Here is a 27,778-nt window from a genome sequence, read left to right on the forward strand (position 1 = left end):
AGTAGGTGAGAGAATTGGTATTTGAACCTGTGTTTCTACAAAGCTCATATTCTTCTTCACTATGTCATCCACCAGCTACCAAAGCTTGCCTTGGAAAAAAGGGGAATGGGTGACTTTGTTCACAAATATAAATTCATCATTTTAATTTGAGGATTATGTTCTTAGTTCTTTTCACTTAAACTGGGTATTATTTTCTTTTTCTTTTCTTTCTTTCCTTTTTTTTTTGGTATCGGGGACCAAACTCAAGAACTTGTGCTTGCGAGGCAGGTGGTGGAACCACTGAGTTAAGTCTCAGGCAGGCTTTTATTTTCTCAAAATCGTGGTGATAGTAGCTTGTAGTTCTCTCTTGCCCCACCTCTCCACCTTGCCCTCTTTGTTTTTACTTGACCAACTTTGTGTATGGAGGGGAACAGAAAATTGTTTCATGTTTCCATTAATATTTTTTTCTGGGTTCATACATCCCAAAGTCTGGGATCTCTGCTTTATACATAGAAACTCAACATAGTTCAAGAATAGGGTAGCTCTGGAATCCATGTTGTGGGCAACATGCTGAACATCTGGTTTAGAATTCACCACCCAACACTGTACATTTGGTTTCAGTTTGATGACAAACTTTAGATAGGACTACTGGAGACCTCTTAGTCAAGGCATCTCTCCTCTAACCTAAAACTTCTCATTCTCTTAAATTTCCATTTTCCTCCCTGGATGTGTAGTGTATCTGGGTTTCGCTTTCTTTGATTGATAAAATGTGCTGATCAGTTGCTATTCTTCTGAAACCACTCTTATTTTTTCTTTTCATTTGTTTTGCTTTTTTTTTTTTTAAGCAAAACATTTATTGGTAACACTCATCACAGGGACTTTGCACTTTTATTTTTATCCACAGTTACTTTATTTGTATGGTGTGAAGCATGAACATAGCTATTCCTTCTTCAGTGTTCTCATGACTTTTACAAGGAGTATGACCTGACTATCTGCTGATGATTATCTGCTGTTGAAATATCTCAGCCCCCTAAACCTGAGCAAAGCAATGCAAACCCAGGAAGACAGAAGAAAGAAGAAAGCTGCAGCTGGATCAGAGGCCTCCCTGTGCTAAGCTAATGACATTCCACTGTGTCAACCAGCTGTGTGACAGATCGGCTAATGACTCCTCAGTTCTTTGAAACACCACCACCTAGTCACCTGTGAGCTCAGGGCCAGCCGTGAGCCCTCTGCTCTCCTGAGTCACCAGAGGTCTGTGTCTGCACCCGCCTGGCTTCAGGGCCTCTGGAGTGTCTCTCAGCTTAGGTCCTTTAATTTCCTTTATGGATGCAGTAAATCATTCTACACACCACAGAACAGGGGAAAGTCTGATTTATGGGACCTACCTGCTTGGTTCGTTCAGTGTAGAATTCCCATAGTGAATGATTTTCCCTCTTCCCATTTTGTTCCTTTTGGATTTTGAACCTGTTTAACTAAAATGCCCATCTAGTATCTCTTAAAAGCTGGCCAGTGGAATTCTAGTTCTATCAGTGATGGTTTCTCAGGGGCGGCCAGTTACTGTCACTTTTTCTTCTCTTCATCTGTCCTGTTTCCTGTGATTCCTCTTTCTCACTACATTTTCCCCACCTCCCTTTGCTCAGTGGAAAAGGAGCAGGTCACTTCATTCCCTCAGCCATTCATGCCTTCCTTCCTTCATTCTTTCTGAGTGCTCTGCTCTGTGTGGCAGATCCAGCAGGGAACCAGACAGACAGGAGCCTATCCTCCCAGAGGGACTGGAGGGGAAGGACATAGTCACATGGGCACTGGCAGTACAGTGTGATGAGAACTGCATGGAGTGAGCATCGGAGGTCTCCTGAGATCTGAGGGCGGCACTGAGGACATAGCCACATGGCTAAATATGTGGCTTTCTAGAGTTGTCTGGACTTTAAATTGGTCATCTGACTATGGTAGGAAACCTGGTGGAGATATGACAGGTAGAAGAATTGTCAGACTAGAACTAGGAGACCATCCCTTAAAGCTACTGTATTTTAGCCCCTGGTTTTAATATAGTCCAATAAACCAAGAGGCAAATGAGGTTTTAACTTGTGTGTGTGTGTGTGTGTGTGTGTGTGTGTTTTGCATTGTGTGCTCTCATAGGTGTGTGTTTATTGCTCATTTCTTTCTCCTCATAACTAATTAGTTCAGGTTTTAGCCAAACAATGAATGAACAATTGGAAATTAAAAACTTCACCTGAGACTAGATTTTTTCCTAAAAGCCAAAAGAAAGTGCTGGATTAAGAATTTAAGAGTTGAGGATATTTTTTGGTTTCCAAATGAAAATCAACAATATCTCCTGCCCTTTCATTTTACTCTGGAAGGGAACATTATTTTGCTTTGTTTTTATCAAAATTCAAGTGTTCATCAAAGACTTTCACAAGTCACTATCTTAATGAGTTCAAATATCAATTTTGGTCAGCTATACTTTGCTTTTTGCCACCTTTTCACTCTTTGCATTGTTTTCATACTCAGGGACTGTGTGGATTCCTGGGATGGGGCAGAAAAGACTTGTGAGGAAGAGGACTGGCAGTCCATGTCTGACATTATCTAGGTGTGCCTTCCCTTCATGATGTGGATTGACTATGATGGAAAGAAGGCAAAATTAATGTAGAATGATACTTGCAACTTTGTCTTCCTGACTGTTGGGTCACAAAGAAACCCTTCTGGTTAATATATATGCCATGACATTTTGTCAAGGGCCTTCATTTTCTCAGTCTTCAAAAAGGAGAAGAGAAATGGGATCTGTTCCTGTATTCAACTTATGAAAAGCAAGGTACATAGTCATTGATTAAATTCTAAATGAAAAAAACATTTAAAAACATCCTTCTTTCTGGCTTCTGCAAGAGTTTAGTTTAAATTTATCCCAAATTTGTAAAATGAATTATTTAAGTAAATGAATTAGGCTACTAAACAAAACTCACCTTAATCCAATGATCTTTTATCCTATCATTGTTTTACTGCCTTGAATTTATTATTACCAAATTATTTTGCTTGTTTATTTATGTCAAACAAAGGAATGAATGGATATTTTCATCTGCAACAATTTACTCAGGTAAATTATATTTTATTGCTATTGAATGATCAGGATTACATAGGTTATTTGGGTTCCGGGGCTAAAATAAAAAGTGAAATTAATGGACTCAAGGATCAGGAACCCAGAATCCAGTGACAACATTTATGAATATACTTTTAAGTAGATGTTGTGTTGTACTTAATGTCCATGTGTTATATGAAAATGTGACTATATTTGGGCTGCTATATTAAGATACCTCAGACTAATTTATAAACAACAAAACATTATTGCTGACAGTTCTGGAAGCTAGGAAGTCCAAAACCAAGGTGTCAGCAGATTCAGTGTCTGGTGAGAGCTTCATAGATGGTGCCTCCTTTCAGGATCCTCATGTGGTAGAAGAGACAAAGAGCTCCCTGGAAACCTCTTTATCAGGTTGCTAAACCATTCATGAGGGCTCTGCCCTCAGGACTTCACATTTTAAAAAGTGTACTTTTTAATACCATCATATTGGCTAGTAAGTTTCAACATATGAATTGTAAGCATCACATTCAGACAATGGCAGTGACAAGCTTTTATGACATACTAATAATCCCTGAAGATTGTTATAGAAGACTATTTTGTGAAATATCAATATTAAGTATGGAAATATTAATTAATGAAGAAAACAGAAGATGTTTGTAACAATATAAGCATGTAATTTATGAAAATGAAATTAAGTGACATTTAATGCCTTTTCTTATCATTGGAGACCATATTTTCCAGTAGATTTGGGCTGAGAAAACCCAGATTAATGTATAGAATAATTCTTTAACTCAGTTATAGGAGAAGGGCAAGTTTATTCACTATATATACTTGGTATAATTGAAAGTTGTTTTAGCAATGTACTCTGATTTGTTATTAGATCATTTTCTTTTGAAAAACTCAAAACACTTTACTGACAGGATTTCAGAATTAATCTTAACATTCCTAGGATGAGATGGTGAAATTGTACTTTCCAGAAAATGAGACACTGAAGCTGAGGGTGACTGTCTCAAAATCAGGATGGAGTTAGAGGAGTTAAGACTATAATGTGGGCCTTACAATTCCCAGACACTGACACTGGACTTTCTTTGGTGTTTTGTCTTCTTCCTTTCCAAGTGGCAAAGAACAAATTTTATCAGTACTCATCAAGGTGTACTTTAAATTTTGCTTCACATGTGCTGAATGGGAACCAAACAAGAAGCATCACAGAATGAGTTTGACTTTCAGAAGCTTAAAAGGGTTTTATAATTGAGAAATTGTTCTCCTCATTTCTGAGGAAAATGGCAGTTAACAATATAGCAAATCACAGAATGGACTGGAACGAATGCAAGCATTTTAAAGGGCAAGGAGAGGGCACAAAAGAAAGTCCACGAAATGCTTCTTTGACCTGAGAGCTCACTATTGATATGGCAGCTTGGGTTTGTTCATTGGCTGCCTGGGGTCCTTGGGCTAACCCAAGGAGAGTGCAAACTGTACCCATTGTTCTTGTTGAGAGTGAAAGGCTATTTTCCAATGTTCAGTTGGAAAATAAACATTAGGAAAAGTGTGTTCTCGGGGACAGGTACTGTGAATATCTGTTACTGTCAAATAAATTTAGCCAGGGCAGACTCAAAAAGAATGCTGAAGGGAAAAATACACTAAAGCTGTGCACAATTCACCATGGGAAGGATACAAGTAATAGTTGGCTTATTGGGTTAATTTATATAACTGAGCATGATAATTTTCCCAGGGGAGAAAAAAACCCATGTTTGGGATTGGATTATCTTGAATGATCTTGCCCTGAAGTCACTGCTGCAAACTCTTATCAGTTCCCAGGATCGGGGGTAGTTTAGGTAGTGTACAGCTTTAGGTTAAACTGATTTGGTCAGCTCCATCCATGCCTGTGTAATTCACCATCAATATCAAATGCCAGCCCTCAGATGCAGCACCATGTCTCCTACTATCCTTTCCATACTGCACTGACTTGCTGCTTTCCCTCCTTTACTTGACAGTTTCCTTCGACTGTTAAGCCCTGAAGTTCATAAGAACAAGCCCTTTGAACCATTTCACAAGAATTAGTCAACACATGATGGTAAGGGAGCTTTCCTGTGATGAGTTTTGGAAGCAGTAAGACTCACCTACCAGCTAAGTTCCGGCTAAAACATTTGTGGCTTAAATTCATGCATTTATATGTTACAGTGTGCCTGGTGTCACAAACTTTTGTATCACTTGACATTAGTTGACAATATTATATGTGCAGCATCCATGCATATTTGTCTTGTAATTTATGTGAAAGTGCTTTAAAACCCTGAGTGTCAAAGCCCTTAAACTTTTTCTTGGTAATGGATAATTTTGAGACTATAGTGAAAATATGAACCCTTTCTCAGGAGAAATACACACTAATATGTTTATACCAATGTGATTTGGCACATAAATTCACGAAGTCATGGATCTATTGATGTGTTGTAGATTCCCTGATCTAATGGATTTATAAGGATAAAGTTTTATTGAGCATATTCTTTTTAAATACATAAGATTTTATATTTAACATGATCTCAATAATATATCGAAAAAATATATATGACTAGAAGAACATGCACAAAAATGTGAATAATGCTTATGTGTGGATGACAAGATTGTGGCTGATTTTTATTTTATTCTCCAAATTTTGTTATTTTTTCCAATTTAAAGATATATTGTTCCTTGTTTATTCTCACAGAAGTAGCTATACCTTGTGACAGAGCATTGAAATAGTGGACAGAGTTTTCAAAAGCAAGTCTGAATAGACACTGAAGTAGCCTCTCCTCTGGGTGGCTGTTGGGTTCACAGGGTTAATCAGTCTCTGGCATCACGTGATTTAGGCCATGGGAACTTTTCTCCTGGCCTTCTGATTGGTTCAGAGGCTTCATTCTGGCCAAACCAATTAATGGTTCTTTTTTTTTCTCCCTAAGATTTTTGTGAAAGGTAACTAGGAAGGGGCCAGTATCTCTTTGGTGACAGAAGTTGTGAGAATGACATTTGGGAGCTTTTGGTTGGTGAAAAGGAGACACATTTTCTGCTGGTCTATGTGAGAGAATCAGAGATTCCAGATAGGTGGCAGATGCCAGTTGTCTTCAAGTCTAGCTATTTCTTGTCCTTTCATTATGGTTCTTCCATTTTCCCTCTGATTTTATAGATACCCTTCTGCTCTTTCAACAAATTTCCTTTTTGTCTGAACTAGTTAGAGTTGGATTACTGGTTTCACCTGAAACCAGTAAAGACATAATTAACAAAAGTATATTTATAAATAGTCAAGAATAAAATTTGACCCGGGGGGAAGAACATGAAATCACCAGTATTTCTGGACACAAAAATGGACTAGCTTTGTGTGTCTGGCACCATGCAGGACAGAGGGAAAACAAAAAAACAGAGACACGTCAGGATTAATGAATGGTTCAGAATTTTAGATCATCCTGTTTGCTAAGGAGGTAGAACTTGTCTTGTTGGCTCTATGAAGAAACAGACAATAAGGGGATTGTTCCAGCCTAGGTTATGACCATAAAAATTATGAGTCTCTTCTCTCATTTATGAATTTGATGCTGAGGATAACAAATTTACAAGGTATGAAAGAGCTAGAAAATAATCCCTGTATTAATTTGACACCTAGAAGCTATCTGAGCTCTGCTAAAATCTCAGCAAATTGGTAGAAATACTCTACCAGAACAATTATATGTGGATTTGTGCTATTCACAGCCAATTCCATTTCAACAAATTTTTAAGTATAATGCAATTAGTTAGAAGTACTGGGATATGGTTTAATTATTCTAGGAGTATTTGACATAGTGAAATTTCAGAGTGACCTTCTTAATTAAAGCATAACTCATCCAAATAAAAAGCCCTAACTTCAAATCCAGCCCTAGCTACATCTATACTGAAAGTGTGAAAAATTACCTGTGGTTGGGAAATGTGTGTTTTTATTGAACTCAGAATACCCTACTGAAGATAACAGGGTAAGCAGACTATGTTAAACTATCTCCACCTTTGGGGCTGCTTAGGACAGCACAATGAGTAGAAAAGAGTTTTGAGGTTTACACCCAGGCTGCCTGTCAGATAACAGGACCAGTTTAACTTTTTTTTCTTTAAGCAACATTCTCTAGCCTACATTGTTCTATGGTAATTCAAGTAAAAGCTGTGTTTACATTTCTTGGAGGTTGAGAGATACTGTTATCACTGTATTTTGGACCAAGACTTTCAGTCATTTGATCTGACATGGAGATTAGCTTTAAATGATTCTAGATTCCGGATCTGAGGCTATAGCTATGCAATCAGCATTCTGGGGCATGCTCAAACTTATCAGAGAATCTCAATGTTTATTGAGGGGTTTGATATGATTTGTCAGATTACTCTTCAGAATGTGCCAGTGTTACTCCCATCACAGGCAGAATGAGAATAGTTCCCTGTGTTCTCATCCCCAGGTATCAGCAGTTAAATCCATTTGCCTTAAAGTATCAACAGTGGTGTCACATTGCTTCACTCTGGATTTATTTGACTATTAATGAGAGGAACACTTTTTCTTGTTTCTTAGCTTTTTGCATAGCTAAATTCTGAGGGCTAGGTTCTTTGCACATATTTTACTTTATGTAAATTCTTTACAGGTTGGTAATTTTGATCTTTTATTTGCCATATCTAATGTAAATATTCTTCTAATCAATTTGTTGCTCACTTTTTTGTGTATTTTTCTTTTTTGTTTTTGTTTTGAGACAGGGTTTTGATATAGCAGTTCAGGCTAGCCTTGAGCTCACTATGTAGTCCAGGTTGGCCTCAAACTCATGGCAATCCTCCTGCCTCAGCCTCCTGAGTGCTGGGATTACAGAGGTGTGCCACTATGCCTGACTTGTATGGGTTTTTTTTTTATCCTCAGAGTTTCTACTAGTTTTCCTTTGTGATTTCTCTCTGACTTGTTTAAAATCCTTCCCACTCCCAAATTCACCTTATTCATGTTCTCTTGTGTGATATAAGTAAATCCTGTCACTTCATTGGATTACAGAGCTGTTTCTGCTGTTATAAAATAAAGTAATTTTAATTTTGAGTGGTATATTTTATTTATTCTATTTTATAAAGCAATAAAAGAGAAGACAAGAAAAGAGGGCATGTAGAAGGGTGAATACATGAACTTCCTGAGATCTAAGAGTGTTTACTGGATCTGTGTAGAGGAAGAAGCCAGCAGTGACCTATTTTTGTCCTTACAGTTCTTCTGAGCTTCTGGTTAGTGTTCTGACCAGTCAGGAAAATATCTAGAGGCCTGGATTTGCCAACAACAGCCTCAGTGCAAGTTCCAACTAAAACACACATTGCTCTTATCTCACCTGACCATCATAGGGATTAAGTGCCTGGAAATGCAGGTTTCAGGGAAGGGAGGTAAGTAAGATAGAGGTTGATCCCTGACCTCCTTTCCCCTTCCCCGTCTCTCCACTTCCCTCTGTGCTGCACACCAATTTGTAAAGAGTGGGGTAAGGGGGGATTTTCACATTTCTTTTTTCTTTGCTTCCTTGAAACTATAATTTGAGCTAAAGTGATACTGTAGGTAGAATGTCATAAGGACCAAACCAGGTATAACACAGATCTTAGCCCAGTCTTCCATGTTAGATTGGTGTCTGGAATTAGAGTTTTTTATTTTTAAGCCCACATAAGAAGTTGCTGTGCCTACTATGCCGCACTCACTTCCATCAGCTCCCAGGAGAACCCTGATGTTACTATGTGCTAAATGTATCCAATGTATGAAGAAAAATGACAATGATTGTTATACATTGGCTATGGCAGCATAATTTGGACAAAAGAATGCTAGACAAGGAGGCAGAAGGTTCTAGAATCTACTACCAACCATGTCACCTGGTGTAAATATATTTGCCTCTTGGAGCTTTAGTTTCTTAACCCATATAACCATTCACACCTAGGGTTGATAAAACACACAAGACAGCATTTTAAAACATGATATGGAACTGTACAAATGTGCTGCATAGTTATATTCAACTGAAATAAAATTTTATCTTTGATCTCTAAACTAGTCAGTCAAATGAACAACCCTTGTATTTTAAATTTATGCATTCTAAAATACTAACTTAATACTATTTCAATTTTAGCATATTTCAGTGTCAAATATTATGTAGAAAAATCTCTTTTTGAATGACTATGAAGACTACATATTGATATTAATATCAGAGTTTAGTTGATCAACAAATTTATAATTATAGAAAAACTTTATCTTCTAATCATTAAGTGGGTAAAAGTGGAGACTCTAGGTGTATAGGTTACTGACTTTTAGCACTAGGATTGTAAAATGTGTCTCAGACCTGGTTTTATTTTGCAGAGGGTGGGGAGGACTTAATTCTGTGAGAGGTTGGTCCCAGTTTGTTTGAGGCTGCTACTCAGGTCGAAGGTTTGCTTTTAGGTCAGTTTTTCTATGTTCCACCCCATCTGGTCTGAAGTAGTCTGAGATAAGTAGGTTTGTAATCTATCATTTTTGCTAGGATAATTAAACAGGTCAAGTTACTGATGGTGAATCTGTAATCTGCTCTCTGTACATGTTTACCTGGAAGTCAAATAATGAGTACTGTAAAAGAAAAAGAATTACAGAGCCAGGATAGAAAAGTCTTGTTTCAAGAAAAAGAATTAAAAACAAACTAACAAAAAACCCTGTCTATTTTGGATAGAGAAAATTAGAGCCCGGCTTCCCAAACTTTTTTCATATCATGGTGGTTCTAGAAAATGATTAATTTGTATAGTACTCATGGACTGACTGGAAGGAATTTGGAATCCAGTCCAAGCTGCTCAAGACCACAAAGAAGGGCTGTTGTAATCCCCATTGGGAACCTGGCCTCTGAAGATAAAGACACCGAGGGTGGGCAATCGTGCGGAGGTCAGCTCATCCACACATCCCAAACTGAACTCCTCTGTTCATATAAGTCAGCTTCCTTGTTCACTGTCTCATTTATTTCACTTGTGTTGCTACCCAAGCTGAAAATACTCAGTGAATGCTGTTTAGTCCTTTAGCTCTTTTTTGGCCCACTGTACTCAGTAAGTAAGTACTGAGCACCTTTTTGCAGGACATCTTTTCCATTGATTGAAATTAGTCAAGGACTATCTTCAATTTCTGGCTTCTATCCTTCCTTTTAATCCCACAGACTGTTCCCCAGGGCATATGTGAGGATGACCGTAAGTTTGCCTTGTCTTTACCCATTATATCACAGGAGCTGAACACAGATGGTTCCTATGTCCTGAGTGCCAGCCAGTGGGGAAACCTAACTGAAAGGTGGTGGGCAGGGACCCAGAGGACACAGTCCACAGGGGATCAGCCTCTCAGGATATGGAGCCTGCAAGGAAAAGTGTGTGTGTTTTTGGGAGGAGACAAAGGGTGAGTCATCAGCTCACCTGCTAATTAATTTAGAAAAGGAAAAACAGTTCCCCTGGGTCCATTCTGAAATGTCTAAGGGCTCCTCATTGCCCCGTAAAGGAAATATCTCTTTCAGAATCCTTAGCAATCAGACACAATCTTATATTGTTTCTTACAAGCAATGAAAATAACTTGGGTATTGGGTTCAGCTATGCATCTTAGACTGGCTGTTTCCTATGATACCACTGGCTCATTATTGAATTTCCTGGAGCCTTTTTTCCCCCAGTATGTAAACAAGGATAACACCTTTCATGTAGATATGCTCTGTTAATATCTGCAGATTTTACTGTACCTTGAAATGTAGCTCAAATCCCACATAAAACCACCTTATTGAGGTCTTGATCTCTCATATTCTTCATATTTAGCCATCATTTGCGCCAATAAATCCTTGTGTATTAAAAAAATTGAAACAGAGTTATCTGAATCATTTTTTTTTCCCAGTTTTTACTGTCTTGCTAATGGGACAGTGTAGCTTTCTTGACATCTTCCTACAACCTTACTTTTTTGATACTTCCCACTTAACCTTTATAGCTGCAGTTATGATGTTGCCTAAGATTTACCTGTGACAGTCAACACATGGGTCACTTCTCAATTGTCAAATCAGAATTTCAAACTTGTAATTCTACAACACACTCAGGAAAGATGATCTGATAAAGACTGGCTGTAAAAATAAAACAGTATTTTAAAATAATAACAAAATGATATTGTCATATAACCCAGGAGAGATAATAACCAACTGATCAAGTGACAGTGTGTACACTGTTTCAAATCTACTAACCATGAATTCTTTCTGGTCCATAGTGCTCTCAAGCAGAAGAGGAAAATAAGCAGGGGCTTCTGGAGTAAATTGTTGTGGACACGGCTCCCTCTAGTGTACTGAACAACATAGGTGCCCCGTGCACGATGGCTGCACACTCTCATTCCCTACCACCAGCCTTGTTTGAACCACTGAATCTGTTTTGCTGCCACCTTCCTTTCTCTTGAACCGGGAAGAAAGAAAGAAGGATGGATGATGTTTATTCCACTGAGTTTGAACACTGATTGTTATGGGGGTAGTGAATTGACTGGAAGTATATAAATAATATGAGAAAGTATATAAATAATATGAGAAAGTATATAAACGTTTTATTTTAAAAACAGTTTTCACTTTTTCCTGAGGTAAGAGAATGTAACTAGGGAGAATAAGCAAAAGTGAAGATGATTTCTAGTAATTTTACGCAAAAGGTCCCCATCTTGTGTTTATCAAAATATTAAGAAGGATACATGGGCTATTTGGAAAGCCCAAAATTAAGACACAGCAGAAAGGAAAGCAACTCTTCCAATGGGGAGAAATGCAATGTCATGATGTATACTGAAGCAATGTTTCTCAAAGAATCATCTCCAGAACGTTGGCTCCACAAGGTAATGATGATCTTACTCCAATAAGGGTTCTATGTCAAATAATTTTAAAATATTTGGTAATTATTTAGTAAAGATGAACTGATTTTTTAAAAAAAACTTTAGTATGTCTCATAGACCTTAGGATGCTCTTACTATACCACCAGGTCATGTGACACCACACTCATAACTGCAGAATTTTCCAAAGTATTTAACAATGACTTTTTTAAATGCTTATTCCTTTGAGACTGTGCACTGGGTCAGAATTTCATTATCTTCCAATCAAAGAAAGACAACAAATATGAAAGTGTGCTGAAGAAGAAAAGAAAATAGATTTGATACAAACAGGATGACTCTTAGAAAGCTGTGGTCAGTATCCTAACTCTCTTTCACATTTGAAAAATTACTAATACAATGTATTAAAGTCTCAATTCACTCCAGTTCTATAGTGGGGTCAAAAGGATTAGCCATACTGAAAGCATCATCAGCCCACGAAATCACTACCACATTTCTCCTACATCATAGTCATGACTACTTCTGAGAATGAGAAACAAGACTTCAAAAAGTGCAGCACCCAATCATACTAGATTTTGAATTTTTATAAAAATGTTTCCTTGTGACAACTCATGCTAATTCAAATTTATGTGTGCAGCTTGTCATTATTAACAGGATCATTAAGACACAGGGCACTTGCACATTAAAGAAGTCAGAGGAAGGGGCTGGGGATTTAGCTCAGTGGTTCCACCGCCTGCCTAGCAAGCACAAGGACTGAGTTCGATCCCCGGTACCAAAAAAAAAGAAGAAGAAGAAGTTAGAGGAAGCTTGTAGTGCAAGTTGTAAACTAAAGATGGAACTCACAGCTGGACAAACTCCTCTTAGAGAATGTTCAAGAAAAATGGAAATCCACAAAGTGGTCTGTCTTGGATAACAGCATAGTAAATAGAATAGCAGAAGCAAGTCAAGAAGCGGGGACTGACAGTTCTTCAGGGCAGGTCCCTGCTCTGTTACTCCAATTCTTGTGTAGTAGAATATGCCTCATCATATGGACTCTATTCACATTTCAAAAGTGTTGTTTTCTATGAACTCACCAGCAGGTTGGGCAACAAGGCTAACAGATGTGAGGGATGTGGTCTTGACAAGCCTGGAAATATGTGCAATTCTATGTTCTCCTGCTAGGGATACAGTGTTCTGTGATGACAACATGTCCTTCATCAGCTGAGGAAGGACTATGGCTCTCAGTCTCTTGGAGTTTAGGGGTAGAGGGTGGGAAAAGTTCATCCTAGAAGCAGTTTGTGGATTTCAGTAGACCTCTTACGTTCTAACGCTTTCCAGCTGGTTTGATTTCAGGCACTGGGAGGTCAAGTGATTTATTCCTAAGCCCAGTGAAATAGACCAGCTGGGAGTTGAACCCAAGACTATTCTGGTGTGCAGCCCTTGCTCTCAGCAATCACTCTGCTTCCTCATTTCGTCACTTCACTTCTCCAGTTCACATCATGCAGCCAGCATGCTGTGTCTGGCAGGTTCCATCCTCTGAGCCATCTCTGCTTGGGACTGGAATAAAAGGCGTGTTACAGGTCAAGTCTGAATGTTCTGGCAGTACAGCCAAGGGCAGACGGCTCCGTGCCTGCTCAAAGCATACAGCATCTGGTGAAAGCCAGATTGAAGAGAGCTAAACTCACCCGCCAAGATTCCAAAAGGAAAAACTTAGCTCACATTTTTTCTTTGCATGGTGATTTTTCTTTCCTTCTTACCCCTCCCCCTTTAAAAGGGAATCCTCATGTTTACAAGTTGAAATCCAAAGTGCACAAGTGGTCAGCTCACGATTCTGTGACCTGTGAACATCTGTGGGTCTGGGTGTTCCTTGAGAATCAGCAGTGCTAGGAGCAGTGAGCTAAGCCTGCCCTAGGCTGAAAGGAATTCTACAGCGAAACAGTCAGGGAGCAAGGCCTGGGCAGAGTTGGGGCCTGGTTAGCCTCTAGTTCTGCCTTCCAGAGGCATGTTTGCCTCTGGAACATCACATTCAACTAGTTTTATGAGCTACATTTTGACTCTAGTTTTTCAGGTGGGTCCATGTGGAACTTCCTACAGGAAGTAGGACATAACCTTCATTTGGCCTTTGAGCTGGGCAAACAGGATCCAAGTCTGTTTACCAAGAAACAAAAACCTCTCTGTGTCCCTTTAGGGGTGAGAAAATTGTAGAATAAAACACTTATTTTCTATCTGTCTTGGAAGATATGCCTGAGAACCAACAGGAGGTGGGTCCTTCAGCCCTAATTTCCAGGAAACCTACAGGTGAGTCCAGAAAATTCCAGTGTGGCAGGAGGATGTGGGTGGATGTGTCTCACCATTTCCATTCTAGCTTCTAGGTCAGGAGATGAACTTTGGCTCCATCATTACTTTAAAGTTTTAATTTGGTAGATGCTCAAAAGTTAATTAAGTGACCTCTTAATGGAAAGTGTTAGCATGTGATATATTTGCCTCTCCTCTTTAGACGAATATCTTTCCCTTAATATCAAGATAGAGTCCTTTCTTCTACAAAATAAGTCACATGTGGTTGGAAAGTAGTATGCAACATCTAGAAAGCATAGGGATTCTCTTTCTGTCTGTCTCTTCTCTGCAAGTTCCATTGGACCACAGCACTGAAATTTTTCAGGATTGGGCATTTCTGGATCAAGACCTCTTCAGAAATTACAATCATCCAGTATTTGAGGCTCTGAATGTCTGAAAAACAGATCAGCTTACACACTTGAGAGACGTGACATGTTCTTTTCCGCCTTACCTTACTGTACACATGCAGCCTTGATAATCTATTTCAGACATCAAAGATTCCAATGTAGCACCCTAACATGAAGCCAACCAGTGGAAACAGAAATAATATCCATGGTTTACTGTTTTGTATATACAGGTAAATGAATGAGAGGACTAGTTTATTTTTTAGACAGTTTTTTTGGTGTCTTATAGTTACAAAGCTGAAAGTTGATAGATTTTCAAAAACACATCTTTTCAAAATGACATCTTAAGGAAAAAAGCTTTGCTAATTAAGAAGGCTGAGGGGTCTGCGATGATTTACAGGTACTCTTCCAGTTATCAACAGAATGGAAGAGATTTCAACTTATTTATATACATTTATTTATAAGGTAATGAATAAGTTAAGGAACACTTCATCTCAAACACAGATTGCTTTTATTTTAGCTAGGCTTATGTTTCAGTTCCATATATAGTTTTGAATTTTCATCAATGTCAAATATCATTTTTTTCTCCTTTAGGAGAAAAAAATTTACAAGCACTTTTACAGCACTCAAAGAAAGTAGGCTGAGGGTTCATAATAACAATTTTCCTTTTATAAAACATCCATCAGACCAAAATAAAATCATTTTAATTAACTCCTTCCTGAGTAACTAAAACCTTGGAATGTGCCGAAAGGTTATAATAAATAAGGCAGTCAAAGATCAACTAGCTTAAAATGTATTTTTTAAATTAAACTATGTAAAATGTACAGTATATTTCATGAAGTACAAACTGTATTGGGCCCAGAGCCAAATAAATGTTGTCATGTGTGCCAAATAAACCTATGAAGTTTTAGGAACTAGAGGCTGTGTGTTGGGGCAAAATAACAAAAAGTCCCTACAAGTAATCAGTTGGCATCTTTTGTTGTGACATTATACTGATCACTGCCCAAAATAAATACCTTTGAACACACAGGTAGAAGTGCCCATGTGAACTTGCAGAAAGAGGATGGATTTGTTGAATGACCAATTATTCTGGTGTTCTAACAACAGCAGAGAAAACATAGCCATTGCAACTTTATTTTCAGATTGTGAGATTGTACAGTGTGTAAACTTACCATCATTCTTTATATGTAATTTAATAGAACTGACTCACAACATACCAGGTAGCACTTCTTATACTGTTTTGAACATGATAGCTGTTTTTTAGGTTGTTTTTTAAAGTATGCCTAATAGTAAGGTTCTGGTCTCTCCGCACAGGACAAAGGAAATTTCTTACTCTGAGAACCTGTCCCTTATTTGCTTTGCTGTCCCAGTGCTGTGAAGCAGAAGGAAACCCCACAAGTGCTGGACTTTGTGTCTCTGTGGCCCCTGCCTTCACTGGATGCCTGTGGGCTGGAGCCTTCTTAATCCATCTCATGATAAAGTAGCTTAAGCACACACTCGGCAGGGTCCAAGTGACTTGCTTTGTATCTTGGTCACTGCTCAGTTTTAGTGAAGAAAGAAAAAATTCTAGAGAGACTCTTGTTTTCTGAAAAGCAGAAAATGTGCAGATTGCCTAAAGTCAGAGTCTAAAGTCCTCTGACTCACTTTGCAAGTGCTCTTGATGAGCTGGCTCGAAGGGAGAACACAGAGCAGACAAAATTTGTCACAAGCTTACTTGTCCTTCCTACTTCCACCTCTGCATCCTGGCTCCTAGTGTTAAATCTATGGGTAAGGGGAAGTGATGGGGTGAAAGGTGGACAGGCTGGATATTTGGGGGTAATGGGAATGCCCAGTCTCTATTCAGGTCACACAGGGGCACCCACCTGCTCATAAAGCTTGTCAGACAGTCTCTTACCCAGAAGTCGTACTTTTCTGTTTTTGATGTCCCTGTTAAGGGTTCCTAAGAGCAAACAGATTCCATAAGAAATGAGACTATAGTTCTATTGCCACCTGAAAAGAACTGAGGACCCCTTGTTACTAAAAGCAGGTACCAAATACCAGATAAGACCCCATTTGGTAGTGCAGAGATTATGCACTGTCTGTGGTCAGGTTTAGAATTCCTGCCATAAAAACTAATGCCAGAGCTAAATTGGTTCCTGGGACTTCCATTTAAAGCAGTGCCAGGGGCAGAGATGTTTCAGATTGGGTGCAAAGCACACACCCATGTTTTTTCCTGCTGTTACATGACCCTCAAATTGGATCCGTGCTGCCTATACTCTTCCTTACATAGCAAACAAATCCTTTTCCTTGCTATGATACTTTGGTGACTGTCAGAATGGTGATTGGGAATGGAATATCTCAAGGAACTAGCGATGCACTTTGACTTTGAAAGGTACTCCAGGCTCTGATTGGTTGGGGTCATGGCACAAGCCAACTTATTCTTTCAGAGAGAAGTGCACTGCTCTCGATGACTATGTCCCCTGAGATGGACCTGAGGCAGAATTCTACCCATGAGGCAAGAAACCATTTAAGCAGGCACATCTGTTGTTTGATGGTCTTATCTTACCTTCTCCTCTTAGATCCTTGTAGAGCAGATTCCCTGGTCTATGAAGTGGTTTCATATTTCTACTGACATAGACAAGTGTGAATATCTTCTACCACTGAGGTAATATTTTTACAAGTTATTTTACAAATGATAAATTATTGGGCTGTGGAATATATTTCTCCTCTTTCTTCCATCTTATGGGGAAGGGGAAGGGAAAGGGTATTTTATGGCAGGATGCCTCGTGATGGAGCCATCTGTGTACCTGGGAAAACCCCAAGGAGCCAAGAGAAAGCACAGAATAAAATTAAACAAACAACACCCGCAAAACCGGGCATCTCCCAATGACCCCAACATGTGGGAATGTTTTGTTCTTTTTAATGCACCCAAGCATTAATTTAAAGTCGCTTCAGGATTTTTCTTTCCCCAAACAAAAATCTTTCTGGAAAGGGAGAAAGAGCCATGGAGGCAACCCATGCCAGTGTTGGCATCACCTCTTATAAATGTCTTCTAGCCACTTCTCATCATCTTGCTCCTCATCATCGATCGGCTCCTCAGTTTCCAGGGGGGTGGGGATGAAGAACTGCGGTCTCAGGGGGGCCCTGCTCACGTGGGACTTCAGGCCGAACTTGCGCTTCAGCAGGTGGAACTGCTGCTTGACGTAGTGGTAGAACTCATACTCGTATCTCATTCGCTGGTAGAGAATCTGCACAGCCTCCGGGGAGGGCACAGTCTTCTTCACCGTCACAGTCATATTTCCAAGTTTTCTATGCTCTGGAAAAGAATCGGGCGCATGTGAGCAATCACTCGAGATGCTCTGGCTTAGCAGAGAGAAGTGGAGACCAAAGAACTCAACAACCAGGCTACATAGGGGAAAAGCGCTCCCAAAGACGAGTGGCAAGATTTCCCCATTTTTAAGTGTTAGTATTGACTTTAGTTAATTAAATGTAAATTATCTAATTTCCCTTTCATGAGATGTAAGCCACAAGATTGGGCCAATTAGTTATGCATTATTTTGAATAACAAAACCTCCCCGTTTTTCCTCTTTTATTTCCTGATTCTACCAGGATACAGGGCTTTGGCTTACAAGAAGGCATACAAGAGTTGTCTCATCATTTTCTATGATTTTGGAATTTGAAAAAAATTAAAATATTGATATAAAGTTTAACTTAATACAGGATCCATTTGCATTTCAATATTTCAACAAGGCATCTGTCAAAAGAAAGGACTGTAAGATTTTTGCAAATATAATTTTAGCTTGTAGATTCTGAACTTTTATAATTGTGGTTATAAATAGCTAAGATTTGTTTAATTTTATACTAGTGCTTAATAAGATACATTTTATATTTAATACTTACTAACAAAATTTTAATTAAGTAAAACAAAAATTTAACTTTTTTTTTCTGGTACGGGGATAGAACTCAGGACCTTGCACTTCTTAGGCAGGTATGGTGCCACTGAGCTAAATCCCTGGCCCAAATTTCACTTTTTAAAAGTGTACAATTTAGTGACATTAAGACACAATGTTGTGCAACTATCACTACTATTTCCCAAATCCTTTCATCTGTTCAAACAGAAACTTTTTGCCCATTAAATAATAATTTCTCATCCTCCACCTCTCCTCATCCATCTCAGGTAACTTTAATCTACTTCACATCTGTGTGAATTTGCCTATTCATCATGTATTTGTGTCTGGGTTATTTCACTGTGTAATATTTTCACAATGTGTCCATGCTGTAGTGTGAATCAGTACTTCCTTTCTTTTTATGACTGAATGACATTCCATTGTATGGCTATCCCACAATTTATCCATTCATTCACTGAGAGACATTTGGGTTATTTCCACAATTTGGCCATTATGATGGACATTTAACATGTAAGCATCTTTTTGAGACCTTTTTCCTAAATCTTTGCGGTATATACCTAGGAGTAGAATTTCTGAGTCTTCTTGTACCTCTGTGTCTAATTTTTGAGGAAACTCTATACTGTTTTCTACAATGGCTGCACCATTTTGCATTCCTACCAGCAATGTTTGAGGCCTCCAGTTTCTCCACATCCTCTTCCACAATTGCTATTTTCCTTCTTTTTTCATAAGTTACAGCCATCCCAGTGTGATGTGGGATCTTGTGGTTTTGATTTGCATTTTCCTAATAAGTAATTATGCTGATCTAATGTTTTATTCTAAGGACAATGATCTTTTCATGTGCTTCATGGCCATTTTCATCTCTTCCATGTCTATTAGGTTTTTGGCTCATTTTTTAAATCGGATTGTTGTTTGTTGTTATTGAATTGTAGGAATTCTTTATATATTCTGCATATTTATCAAGTAGATGATTCCTAAGTATTTTCTCCCACCCTAAGGTTTTCTTTTCATTTTATCTACTGCCTGTGCTTTTGGTGTCACATTTAAGAAACCAGTGCCAAATCCAAGATTATGAAGATTTGCTCCAATAATTTTTCCTGCCATTCTTGTTTTTAACTAAACTTTTGTCACCAAACTTGAGTAGATACACAGTGCCAAATAGTTGTTTCTAAAATTAGATTTACCAGAAAGGACACTTCTCCTTTTTGAGAATATCTGAGATACTTTCTGAAGCCTCTAACAGCCATTCTAAAGAAGGAATTAAGAAAATTCTTTCAGTAGTAAGAGCTTCATTGAAATAAAGATATTGCCTTTCAAGTTGACTCTCTTAAAAAGCATAATACACATTTGTCAAAGAACTGGGCATAGATTCTTCTAAAGTGGGCTCGTGATTGATTGAATGTTTTACCATATCTATCTTCTTTGCAGAAATGAACTCTAGATAATTTGGTGTGGATCATATTCATGGGCTTTAAGTCCATGTATCTCTTTGTGCTTTAAAAGTGAGTAACATGATCTCACGAAGGACAGATAAGGCACAAAGAGGTTTTATTTGGTACCGGGGATCGAACTCCGGACCTTGAGCTTACAAGGCAGGTGGCGGCACCACTGAGCTAAATCCCTGGCCTGAGGCACAAAGAGTTTTAAGTGAATCACTCAGAGGTAGGAGAAAAACAATTTGCTCATTGCAGTCTCCATAATCCCTTCCTCTGAGAGCACTCTAAATTTGGTGAAAGCCAGGTGCACTGGCTTATGCCTGTAGTACTAGCTACTTGGGAGGCTGAAGCAGGAGGAATGCTTGAGTCCAGGAGTTTGAGGCCAGGCTGGACAACAAAGCAAGCCCCTGTCTAAAAAAATTAAGAAATGATAACAATAAAAAAAAATTAAAATTAAAAAAATTCCCATGATTTAAAAAAGTATATGAATTAAACTATTTGCCCCAACCTATTCCCCCTAAAAAATCAAAAGAATTTCACAGAAATTTATATGCTGCTGCAATTAGCTAAATAGTTGCAGGAACTAGGAAAAGGAAAAATGAAGGTAGGAAAGAAGTCAGTGTTGGCGGGTGACTGTTGCTCTCTCCCCTTGGGAAGGCTCCTCTCCGAGTTGCACACCTGGCCTTTTCCCCCAGCTCTTCCTTCAGGGAGGTGGACCAAGTGCATTGTGCACAGGGTAGTACACTTGAGTGTGCACCTGAGGGAAGAGGTTGAGAAGCTCTCCTCTCTGGGGCAAGTGCATTGTCTGCAGAGACTTGACATCTTCCTGTAGGACGGACTGCATGTTACTATGTGCCACACCAAGCTGTAGTCTCTCACTAGCTTTGGTAATAAAGTTGACATTTGGATCTCCACTGGTCTGTCTCTTTTATCTATTTCTCAATTAGTTTAGAACCCAGGTGGGGTTAAATGGGTGTTATTTATTGGCCTCTTAAACTTCAAAGGCAAGTAACATAAAACATGTACTAAGACATTCTAATTGCTTGTGTGAGGCAGCTCCACACTTTGGTTCTAAATTTTCTAGCGGCCAACAAAGAATTTAACACATTGCTTTGTTCTTAATTTAAGATAATGTATTCACAACTATTCCTACTTATGAAACCATTGGGAAATGTCTTTTATCAATTATCATAAGAAAATGCTGTAATGGAATTAGCAACATTTTAAGAATATCCTTACAGTAAATTCAGGGTGATAGGAAAATGGCATTTCCTAGATATTTAAATACTTAATGATCTGGCTTAATCTGGAAACACACTTCAAAAATCCAGAGAGGGGTACTTAACCCTCTGAGGAACTCGACTAAAGCTCAGGAACACAGGGACTTCAAGAAGCCTACATATGAATATCTTAGATATTTATGGAGCTATTAAGACTCCTTTTTTTTCAAGAAATTAATAAACTGCATTTTCTCCAACAATCTTTCATGTATCCTGTACATTCCAGTAAGTATTAGCCCCAGTGTACTGGATTAATTCTGCAGTTATTTCATGTGTCAGACAGGTACACAGTCATAAATATTGGAACATCAAAGAGTGAAGGATTTGGATTTACATCTTATGAAAGAGAGAGGGTCTAACAGTGCCTGGAAAAAGGCCACCCTGGTGAGTTATGGGGAAGGGAGTGAATGTAGGGAGGTGAGTATAGGAGCCTAGGTTTTTTGGAGTAAAGAAGTAATTTGTATTCTGCTCTACTCTAATCTGTATTCTGCTCTACTGCTCTCCAAGCTCTTTGTCTGAGGGTTGAAACTGTAATTTCCTAAAAAATGATGTATAGCAAGTGTAATCAAGTAAGTACTGTGACCACAGAAATCATCCAAGAAATATCCACTGAATTTTTAACCTAAAGCAAAGTGACTTCCTAGGTTAGTCTTCAAGATAAATTGGTTGTAAATGCTGATTCACATAATAAAATGAGTTGATTTTCAGTATAAAATTTTTACCTTCAAGACAGAAAAAATTTGGGGAAAATTTCTAAAAAGTTTTAGTATGATGGACTTATAAAATTTCCTCTTTAATTATAATTAGGCAACTGGGTTAATTACTATAAAGCTATCCCTAGATTTTGACAATAAGTCTCTTCCCTACATGTTTTTCTCAATGGCTGGGATGGGGCAGTTGGATGGATGAACAGAATAGAAGACCAGCTCTGTCAAAAGGGGCATTATGTGCATAATTACTACATGTTCATCAAAAGTAATATATATAAACATGTATTAATTATGTGTAAATAATATGTATTTTAAGTGCAAGCGAAAAGAGAACATGTTTGTCTGCTAATTAATTGATCTATGTGGCAAAAGAGCCGAGTCTGATCCTTTGTGGTACACTTTTAGAGTAATAGCTACATTTAGTAAGGACTAAGGTGTAGCAAATAATGAGCCAAGCACCTATATACATAATTGTACTTTAATCTGCACAATCATCCCTTGATGGAAGAGCCATCTTACAGATGAAGAGATGGAGGGTATGCAAGATTGTAACTTGCTCAAACTCATGCTGATAGAAAGTGTCAGGGGTGGGAGTTTCTGGATGACAATCAACTGTTGTGCTTTTGCTATGTGCCAGTAGCAGAGGACAGGTCTGTAACTTCATCATGTTCCTTAAACAACACGGCATAATGGCCAACAGCAGGCCAGTGCTTACCACTCCTCACGTTGACTGGGGAGCCCAGACTTCTAGCAGATCTCACAGGAAACAGGCAGACATTTTAGAGGGAACAGCTAGTAGGTTAATAATTTGGAAGAAGAGGAGTGTTGATATATATAAAAAAGTATTAGATCATCTCTGGGCCCAATCAGAAAAGCCAACACCTATGGAGTCAATGTTGGAAACCTCCAACATAACCATAGTTGAGTTTCTCAGTTCTACCTCACAAGAGGACACTTTTTTGGAGTGCTTTGTTTAGAATTTAGAATTATGTGTTTCTTGTGGGAAACATTATTCTAACTCAGCCAGAAATAAACTCAAGATCTACCCAGTTGGGGAAGAGCTAGCCTTAAGATGACCAGTATCTGAAGCTGCAGTGAATGCAAGAATCAAGACTGTTCCTGGACAGCTTGAGTTCTAAGGATTCTACATAGATCCCCTCATACTGCATTATTTTTATTTTTCATTTTACAAGGTAATGAGAGATCTTTAGTAAGATTCCAAGAAGCCATTCCAACCAAAGTTTCATTCATTGTCCTGGTGAAAGTGAACTGGCTATTTGATAGCACTGGTCAGAATACTAAGAGGCAGAAGGTTATACTTGCCAGAAAACTATAAAACAAGAGTAGACTTTTAAGGGAAGAGGTAAAGGGGAATTTTTCACTTCTGGCTACAAGAGTTTCAAGAGATCCTTTCTTGGGTAGCAAAAGATTGCCAAGTATATTTGAGTTTCCTTAGTCTTCTTTATTTTTCTTAGTCTCCTTCCTAAATTCCCTGTCTAAACATGAAAGGACAGTGACAACTGGTTAGAATATATATATATATATATATGTATATATATATATACATATATATACATATATATAATATATATGTATATATATATGTATTTTACTAAGCTTCAATTTTGAATTAATATCCAATTCTTACTTCACTCATTTATCCCCTTTCTCTCCATCTACTCTGTCTTCTTCACTATCAACCTCCCTCTCTCATTTAGTTCCTTCACACCAAAATTCCCTGTATCTCTAAAAAACCCAAAATTTTGTCTCTATGCCTCTCTCTTTTTTCTTCCATCACAGCCCAAGATCTTAAGAGAGTTGTCTAAATTTGTTATCACCAAATTTTCAACTTACATACATGCCCGAACCATCATGTTTTCTGCTTTTTGTTCCCTCCATACTTCATTCAATCCACTTTTGTTTCTGTGGTAACTCAGTGGCCCTTCTCAGGGCTTTTCCAAGACCTCTTGGCATGGCCTCGCAACACTGTTGGCCATGTACGCCATCTTGAAACTTTCTCTCCCTTGGCTGTACTGATTTCTCTTTGGCTGTCTTTGTCTCTCTCTGGTTGCCCTCTTTACATTCTCTCCATCTTTTTCTCTTTCCCAGCCTGTCCTTTAAATCCTGTGCTTTCCAGCCTCCATGCCAACCTTTCCCCTCCCCATGTTACTGCCTGGGCCACATCATCCAACCTTGTACCCTTCAGGTCTCATACCACTATGGACAGCATAACCAAAGTTTATATGCAACTACTACAGCTTTTGGGGCTTTTTGTTTTTCACAGAGCTGCCAAATTTAATAAGAAGGTTAATGACATCGCCAGGAGGTATTAACATGAGCAGAGAAATAGGAGAGGGTTTTTGTTGAAGCAGAGATTTAGATTCAATCAACACTGATAGTAAACACCTATTATGGATTTGGATTATGCCCATATATGTTGTTTTATTTAGAACTTTCAATAGCCCTGTGAAGTATCATGACCCTTCTTTTGCAGATGGAGAAAGTGACGCTTTATGAGATTAAGTGACTTATTCAATGTCACAGAGCTAGTGAGTGAGCAACAGAGGGGAATTTGAACCTGGGTTCTTCTTTGTAGAAGAGGTTTTCTTTGTATAGAGGTTTTCTCTAACCTTAAGCATTAACAGGGAGGCTTCTGTGAGCCTATAGAAAATTATCACCATAATATGGAAAGACCAGAGGGGAATTTGCCTGCCCTAGTAAGTAGAGTTGCTAAAATCACATTTTGAAGACATATGGTTATGTGTCTTGCTATACAGTAATCAGTGCTATGGAAAAGTCATTCCATTGCTAAGTGTTCCACATTTTTGTAAAATACCAGACTTTCCCTCCAAACAAAACACAGCTATGTGAACTATGGAATCAGCCTCTCTCGAGATTGTAATAATAACAGTTCTATAGGAAGTTGTTAGGAATTTTGTAGTCTATTTTAGCCACAAAATAATGACGACTTTTTAAAAATCTACACTTACACTCAGCATCCTTTGGAAAGTGAAGGATTCCTCTTTAGGTGGCCACAGACTCCAGAATGTGACCATCAGGAAGTGAAGACCTCAAACCATGAGGATCCTTTGAATGTAGCTGGAACTGAGAGAAAAGGACACTTGTCTCTGGTGCTGTTGGAGGAACATTTAGAATGGAAGAGAAACATCTAGAGCTCCTTCCGTGAAGGCAGGGGTGACGAGAAGGTAGGCTGAGTCAATTGGCAGGCAATGTGTTGTTTGGCATGTGGAGTATTTTTTTAGAAACTGACTTAGTTATAAGATTTGGTCTATTTCACATGAAGATCTGAATTTCTGGCTTCTCTCAGAGGAAGGCTACAGAGTTGAGAGTGACTGACTCCTTGAGAGAGGCCAGGACGCTCTAGTTTGTCCTAGACCCTAAAGCCAGCTTGTTCTTTTATGTTACCTGCCTGGCTTTTGTAGGAATTTGAGCTTTATGCTTCTACTTTAGAGTTTCTGAAATTCTGAGTTGCATAAACCTCAGAAGCAAGTGCTTCGTGTCAAAATTAAAGCTTCAATCAGGCTTCTTAGAGAGTCCAACGTCACCTTCCTCCCTTCTTTCTGCAAATATATATTGAATAACTATTCTGCAATAGGCATAAACATCATAAGCAGTTAATGTAACATGACCACCATCATTGGGCACTTTGAGAGATTTTTCTGTGCCAGGCACTGTGAGATATGCGTACACAGAGTTACTCCTTGCAAAACTCCCAGTACCACCATGTCTCTTATCACCACTTACAGCTGTGACAGAATTTAGGAGCTTGCTCAAATTCACAGAACTGAGAAGTGGTAAAGTTAAAAGCTGGGTCTGGGCAAGGTAACTAATGAGCCCAAGTTCTTAACCCTTCACTTTGTTAAGATGGAGTGGACTTGCTGCCTTGGGTTTGGAGAGAGTGTGGCACTCTGGCTTGTTTAATGGCACGGATGTTCCCCTCCTGGGTCAAAGAGCAAGCTTAATGAGCTTGTCTGAAACACTGTATGGAACTTGGTCTTTCTTAATTTCCTTTTGATTATGAAGATTTGCTGCATGTGCAAATCTGAGAGCACTATATAGTGTGTGTGTGTGTGTGTGTGTGTGTGTGTGTGTTTCTCAACCAAGGAATGGAAAACTTTTAGGATGCACTCTCAGGCCTTGGAAATTTTTTCCTGGACTTTGTTCTTAATACCCCCACCAGTTTTTGTTTAGCAGCTCTCCTAATGGGGCTTTATGTGCTGAGAATGAGCAGAATGGGGTGACACACCATTTGTTTGTGTGTCTAATACTGGGCACCCAGGGGAAGCTTGGTACTACCCTAGACATGTCCCGTGAGTGAACAGGAAGACATCAGAGGTAGAGGAAGGAGGCCCCGCTATCTGTGAAGCCAACTTCCAAGACCTCTGAGTGTGGGTGTCAAGGCTGAAGCAAGCTGCCCTCCACTGGGGATTCTTTAGCTCCCACTGGGTCTATAAATCCCAAGGTTTCACTTTGTGGTTCAGCTGCTTTTAGGAACTATTGTGCTGGCCATGTCACATGTCTCTGTCCCTGTTCTTTAATTAATAACAAATATATTTTGGAAAAGAGAAGCTGTGGTTTCAGAGATGCTTTTGATTTTTTTTTTCATTTTTCTTATTGACTTTTAGGGAGTGACCAAATAATCCTTTAATTACGCCCATGATAGTTACAGAAAATTTCAAAAAAACAGGCACTGGTTTTGAACCATGAAATGTCCAGAAGGAGGGAAAACAAACAAACAAACAAACAACTCAACTACTGACCTTTTTGTTCAAATACCAAAATAGAGATAGTGTTTTTATTTATAGATATGCCCAGTGAGCCACCGAGTCAGGATTGTGTGGAGACAGAGTCACCAAGCCTCTGTACCTGTCCTAAGGAGGGGGTGGCAAAGATCCTGTAGAGCAATTATGGTCCTGAGTCAGGATCCATTTTAAAATGTTAACCTCCAATGACATAAAAATTGGTGATTAGTTACCTGATGTTGGTGGAGGAAAATAAGAGCAAAAAGAGGTCACTGGGGACTGCTTTCTGCATTATTAAAGATTTATAGATAGTGGTGTACATACCTCACTCCACCTACTCTGGGCTCTGGCAACAGAGTAGCATCTTCCTGATTTGCATTGGCTCTTGGATTGATGTGCTTTCAACATGCCCTGCCCAGCAACCCATTTCACGAATAGGTACCAAAGGCCTAAAAGGTCACAGGGATGGATCAGGGCATAAGACCAGTAAGTGGCAACCTTGAGACTAGAAAGCAGTTTTTCTAATTCCCAGTCTAGCCCCTTTTTGCTACATCATAGGCTGTTAATTTCCAAATTGAGTGGAAATCTATAACCACCCACTTCTCCTTGCATAGTGTGTATTCTGGCATCAAGAGATTGGTCACAAAGAAGAGCTTGAGTGTTCTGACTTGAGGGGAATGCTTTGGGAAGTTAAGGAGGATCTGATGAAAAACTTGCCAGCCAGCAAAAATGTTTTCAGAATGAAAGGGACTGTGTCTTTTTTATTTTTAGTTCGCTGGCATCCAGCTTTACACTTGGCGTATAACAACCCTCCATAAATGTTTGTTGATTTGAAACCTGTATTTTAAATCCATTGGTAAGACCGGATTAACTCAAAGGACAACTATGGATGTTGACTCTACATATGTCACTTTTGCTAACTTCCTTCCTTAGGTGAGTGTCCTCCCGGAGCAAAACTTCCATTTTTAGAAATCAAATTTCTTGAGGGTAGGTAGGTATGGTGACAGATTACTTACACATACTCAACAAAGCTGAAAAAAAATACCATGATAAGAAATGTTCCCCACAAACATAAATATCATTGTAGAAGGACATATGTTTAAGTGTCATATGTGTTACTTACTGTAGCCAATAACAAGAAATCCAAGCACTGTTGAGCAAAATACATCTGTGTGGCCTAATTTTGTTATGTTAATGCT

The 27,778-nt window shown here is 38.7% G+C and overlaps 1 protein-coding gene across 1 annotated transcript in view; it reads right to left on the minus strand.

Moving 5' to 3' along the window:
* Nucleotides 1-2,064: 2,064 nt before the first annotated feature.
* Ust (uronyl 2-sulfotransferase) overlaps nt 2,065-27,778 on the minus strand; it is a 333,586-nt gene continuing 307,872 nt past the window's right edge. The window contains exon 8 of the mRNA XM_004856902.4: nt 2,065-17,801. Within this exon, the coding sequence (XP_004856959.1) occupies nt 17,518-17,801 (284 nt within the window). The 3' untranslated portion in view covers nt 2,065-17,517. The remainder of the gene's footprint in view (nt 17,802-27,778) is intronic.

The sequence above is a fragment of the Heterocephalus glaber genome, unplaced genomic scaffold (assembly GCF_053883595.1).
Source record: "Heterocephalus glaber isolate CG9 unplaced genomic scaffold, H.glaber_assembly_v1.0 deba00001593, whole genome shotgun sequence".
NCBI classification, from domain to species: Eukaryota; Metazoa; Chordata; class Mammalia; order Rodentia; family Bathyergidae; genus Heterocephalus; species Heterocephalus glaber.